At 36.9% G+C, this 5,636-nt stretch overlaps 1 protein-coding gene across 2 annotated transcripts; it reads left to right on the top strand.

Annotated features, from left to right (window-relative positions):
• Positions 1-532: 532 nt before the first annotated feature.
• Positions 533-4,393, top strand: LOC111396086. 2 transcript variants are annotated; one of them, XR_002702933.1, is made up of 3 exons: positions 533-1,357; positions 1,842-4,113; positions 4,265-4,393. XR_002702933.1 is itself a non-coding variant. In XM_023022369.1 (2 exons), exons 1-2 carry the CDS (start codon positions 592-594, stop codon positions 3,998-4,000), a joined length of 2,925 nt encoding a protein of 974 aa, XP_022878137.1. In that variant the 5' UTR covers positions 533-591; the 3' UTR covers positions 4,001-4,252. The 2 variants fall into 2 exon arrangements, 1 of the variants encoding a protein (XP_022878137.1); XM_023022369.1 differs by lacking the exon at positions 4,265-4,393 and having other exon boundaries at positions 1,842-4,252.
• Positions 4,394-5,636: the final 1,243 nt, after the last annotated feature.

Genomic DNA, 5,636 nt, shown 5'->3' with positions numbered 1-5,636 from the left:
ATGGTCACTGAACTTTGCAAAAGGTTTTTACGAGACTATTGAACTTTAAAAATCACCTAAATGGTCACTGAACATTGGAAAAAGTTTTTATAGGATCACTGAACTTTGCAAAATTTTTTTGCAAAGTTTAGTGATTATTTAGGTGATTTTTAAAGTTGAGTGACCCTGTAAAAATCTTTTTCAAAGTTCAGTGACCATTTAGGTGATTTTTAAAATTTAGTGACTCGGTGGAAACCTTTTGTAAAGTTCAGTGACTATTTGGACCATTCACTCTATAAATAAATATGTAAATTTTAAAATAAATAGTTATTTATTGTGAAAGTTGGAAATAACTAATAAGCGAGTTATTTGTTTTGTGAAGAGTTAAATTCATAAAAAAATGTAAAAGGAATAAACATGTTTGGAGATAAAAATAATTACTGAAGCCTAATGTTATTTATTTTGAAGCTTAGTCAAACATGCTCATAGTATGTAACATGGAGTCCTTTTTATGCTTTAATGAACCAATGAAGTTGCAGAAGCTTGATTATTTGAATCTTCACTTTTGTCCAGGTTCATGAGCTCCACCGGCTTTACAGAATTCAGAGGGATATGATGGAAGAATTCAAAGGAAAGGAACTACACAAACATTGGGCATCCATTGAACCATCATCTTCATCAAGTCTTCACAAATCTCAGATGCCATCAAAAGATGCTCGAAATTGGCATATGCCGGGCATTCCTACGTTGAATTCTGGTTATGTCAGAGCATCAATGTCGGGATTTGAAATTGTTAATTCTCCTCTAAGCTGTACTAAAGGGAATGACACACAGGCTGGTCCTTTCCAGTTCCAAGACAGGTGTACTTCTAAGGACTCTGATGCATTGGATTCAAGACCTTCCAAGGTGAGGAAGAAGTTGTTTGATCTTGAACTTCCAGCCGATGAGTACATTCATACAGAAGAAGGGGAACATTTACCAGACCACAAAGTATCCAGTGTGTTGAGTTATGTTTCTGTTGGAGATCAAATGATGGAACCTCGGAGCAGTATGAAATGTTCCTTTGGTGATTGTGGGATGACTGATTTCTATAGAGATGTTTCGGCTTCAGGTTCCTGTTTAAGGGGATCTGGTGGATTGGCTGATCTTAATGAACCCATTCAGATTGAAGAAGCAACAGCTCCATCATCTGTTGGTTTTGTTGGTCATACTTCCAGCCATGGAGACACTAGAGGTATAAATCAGTTTGCTAAGGGAAATGCACAAGTTTTAGGCGTCCCAGGAGAAACCATATATTCCCATAATGGATCATTGATAAATTCGTCTATCAAGAGTAATGGCAACGATAGGGGGTGGCTCTCCCATATGCATGAAGCAGGTAAAGAGTTTTGGTAAAGTTCCTTGAGTCTAAAATTTATTCATTACTTTCCTCCACTACTAATCTATCTCTGCTGCAAGTGTCAGTTAAATTTTATGGTTGTGTAGGATCAAATTCCTTTTCACATCTGTTTTTTCACGACAATCCCTTAGAGATTATTGAAATCCTAATTTTGTCCACACTATCTGTACACAACAACCACTTAGAGAGCATCTCTGCGTTCAAGTTTTGATGATTAAACACTGAGAACTGTGAGTACAGTGTAGATCAAATTCCTTTTCACATCGGTTTTTTCACGACAATCACTTAGAGATTGTTGAAATCCTAATTTTGTCCGCACTATCTGTACACATCATACACATCAACCACTTAAACAGCATCTCTGCGTTCAAGTTTTGATGATTAAGCACTGAGAACTGTGAGTACAGTGTAGTAACACCTCCCATTGATCTGACAGTTTTATGAACTTCCTGTCTTTCTACAGGGGCTGGTAAAAGTAACCCAAGTTGTGTAACTCAAGGTCTCCAACAAAATAAATTGCCAATACCTGGCCAGTCAGCTCAGGTCATGCCCAACCAGGTTTACCATCGTCCGGGAATATATCCACCTGGTTATAATAGGGAAAATCTATGGAGAGATGGACCTAACCGTGGTTTACAATCGTCCCATAAAAATCATAATCACTCCAGTAATAGCCACATAGAACCACTTGCGGCTTCTCATACCCGTGGGCCTTACCCGTCCATTAATCTCAACGGTGTTGCCAATTCATGGTTTCACTCCATCTCATCTTGGGCAAAGCCAACAAATAGCTTTAGTCAAAAGTTGACCACATTTCAACCATATTTTAGTTCAGCTGCAGGTTTGCATCCACATGCGCAGAGCCAGGAAACTTTTGGGGACAAGTGGCAAGTTAATGTTAGTTCTAGGTTGAATCCGAGATCTGGAAATGAATCAACAACTCGAAATGGGCTTCATCACGGGTCTGCCTCAGGATCCAAAGAACTGCAGGTTAACTTACCTTCGTCGGGCTTTGATTACCTTAACAGCAGTAGGTATAATAATATAGCATCTGACTGTTCGACTAATCCTGGATTCGAGAAGTTTCCAAGTGGCTCCAATCGTGTAGATTTAAAACCTGCAATAGATATTAACTTGAACGAGGTACTTCCGAAGACCTCATCAAGTGAGGTAGTTCCTCTACAAGATCTCATGAATGGAAAAATAAAGCCTGATGACCAACGGACGCCTTTGCCTTGGCTTAAACCCAATCTAGGATATAAAAATGAGGTTGCGGATACCAGGAGATCAGAACTCTCGGGGGATGTGGGCTGCCTCCAAGCTTCTTTCGGTTACAAGACTGAAGTAGTGAGTGATCTTAATCAAACTTTCATTCCGAATGTCATGTTGACTCCTAATGATCTTGAGATTGGGGCTAAAAAGGAAATAAGTGAGACTCGGAATATCAAGAAAATTCTCGGGTTTTCCATTTTTAAGCCTAATGCTCGAGTAATTGAGTCATCAGACTATGTTTCCACCTCGACAACTTTTGATTCCGCTCATGAAGGGAAAAAGGTCAAAGATGAAAGGAAAAACAGAATGATTGATATTAATCTTTCTTGCGAGTCTGATGAGCCAATTGCTGCAGAAGAACTGATTGTAAAGAAGGAAAAGTGTAGAGAACCTACAGGTACCAGACATCACATTGATCTGAACTGTTCTATTAGTGAGGATGAAGATCCACCATTGCCATCTATTGCAAGCAACAATCTCTGTGTGGAGATAATAATGGATATAGATCTGGAAGCCCCTATTATTCTGGACAATGAGGATGGTAATACACCGTCTGAAGAACATATGCAACATGAGGCCTCTTTACAGTCACTAGAACATAAGCCTGAAAAAATACAGGATGAGGTTCTTAGAAATGCTGCAGAAACAGTATTTTCTATCTCAACAAATTATCGCCAAATCCACATGGACTATGGTATTTTCCATCCATCTGAGACTTCCTTTTCGGAATCGCTCATCTGGTTTGTCAATGTCGTGTCATCACATGCAGATGAACTTGATAGTAAATCTGGCAAAGAATCAAGAGTTGGTGATCCTGCACCTTGTGATGATCTTTGTGAGGAGATAGACGAGTTTGAAGCTATGACATTGCAACTAGCAGAGACAAAAGAAGACTACATGCCTAAACCCTTTGTTCCTGAAGTAGAAAAAGTGGAAGAAATGGGTGCTGGGTCAAATAGAACTCGAAGGGGTCAGACAAGGAGAGGAAGGCAGCGGAGGGACTTTCAAAGGGACATCCTTCCTGGTTTGACCTCACTCTCAAGGCATGAAGTGACTGAGGACCTCCAGACATTTGGAGGGTTGATGAGAGCCACAGGCCATTCTTGGAATTCAGGCTTGACAAGAAGGAATGGCACAAGATATGGGGGTGCTCGGGTAAGGCGCCGTACAGTGATTGAATCTTCCCCTACTGCTATTTCAACCCCAGTTAGCGTTCCATTGATACAGCAATTTAGTAATATTGAAGCTCGTTTTGAGGAAGGAAGCCTTACAGGCTGGGGGAAAACAACTAGGCGGCCCCGGAGACAAAGATGCCCTGCGGGTAATCTTCCAACTGTTGCATTAACTTAATAATGCAAAGAGGCATTCGTTTCTTGTTTCGGGATTTATAGAGGGAAGTAAGACTTGAGGGAGCTTGCTTTGTGACTTTTTGAGATTCTGGCTGCTGGTATCTACTCGTCATTGTAAATCTCGTTGTGATTTTGTCTTTGGCTTACCAACTTGTATTAGTGAGAAATAATGTCTGATTTCTTGTGGATATATACAACATTGCTTCGAATTTGTTCACTTTTCTTCTTCAAATGCTATATTTGCATTTTTTCCCCCTCTTACAAGGTCTGGTGGTGCAAGAATGTGTTCCATGAGATTCGACTCAGCTACATAGCAATTCATTGGATTAGAACTTTTGAGATAGTAAGGTTATATCAGCTGGAAGTACTCAATCAATTGGTGTCTTTGTGGCTAGGTTGACACGTCAAGGAAATGGTCCAAACCTTTGTGAGCTTATTGCCACATTTCTTAACACTCATCGTACATAATTCTTGTGAATTTAGGGTGTGATTGATAGGAGTGGAATTCCAACTTTTCAATTTTTGGGTGTTTGATTGGGAAAAATTTTCAAGGAATTCATTTTCCACATTTTGGTGCCACATAGACTTTCTCATTCTTTTGGAGGAAAATGAATTCTCACCAATGAGAATTCATTTTTCGGTTTACTGTAGCAACTTTTTTTTTCGTTTATTATTATTATTATTATTTTTTTGTTGGCAATGGAAACAAATTTTAAGAATCATTGTAAAAAAATATTTTCATTTAATTGATAATTTTCATGTAAAACAAAGTCAAACGAATACCAAAAAATAGATAATTTTCTTGAATTATTTATTTATTTATTATTATTATTTTTGCAATGGAAACAAATTTAATTTTCAATACCAGTAAAATATATTTCTTTAATTGATAATTTTCATATAAAACAAAGCAAAACCAATATCAAAAAACATTTTTATTTTAACATTTTTCATGTAAAAAATTATACCAATTAAGCACAATAATTTATAATTTTCAGAAAAACAATTTCTAGACAATTCAATTCTCTGAAATTCGTTTTCTTTCGATCCAAATTTTATCTTTGCAATCAAACGGACCCTTAGTGTTATGAACGTGTAGATTCAAAGTGGCTATTTGATTTTGTACAAGAAGTTAGAAGAGAGATATAGACTAAAACTAACAGAGTCAACTATAATTGCTTTAGATCTCTTAGCATCTCAATCTATGAACTAAACGATGTGGCAAAAAATGATGCTTGCAATCGTTTCCGAGGATCAGTGATTAAAGTGTTTTGAATAATATTTTTTTTTGAAAAACGTATGGTTAAAAAATAAAAAAACTTTATTGATTTTTATGTTGAATATTTTATTGTGTGAATGTGCGGTGGAGAGTGATACTGTAACAAAACAATTTAAAATTTTAAAGAAGACCAAACATGCACTAAATATTATAAAATTACACCATGTTAAAGGTTAGGCTCCCTAGATAAATGCTGAAGTATTAAGAATGAACAATTGTAATATGTTTATGTTAAATTGAACAAGATAAGCGACAATTTTTCTCACGCGTCTTCTTTTGAGCTTGATACTTTCTTATCATCAAATAATATTATTTACTTAACTTTTGAAATTGAAGAAAAAAATCCTTTTTGAGTTCG

Source organism: Olea europaea, chromosome 6 (assembly GCF_002742605.1).
Source record: "Olea europaea var. sylvestris chromosome 6, O_europaea_v1, whole genome shotgun sequence".
Classification (NCBI taxonomy): domain Eukaryota; kingdom Viridiplantae; phylum Streptophyta; class Magnoliopsida; order Lamiales; family Oleaceae; genus Olea; species Olea europaea.
The sequence above is the reverse complement of the archived record's forward strand: the minus strand, read 5'-3'. Positions and strand labels throughout refer to the sequence as shown.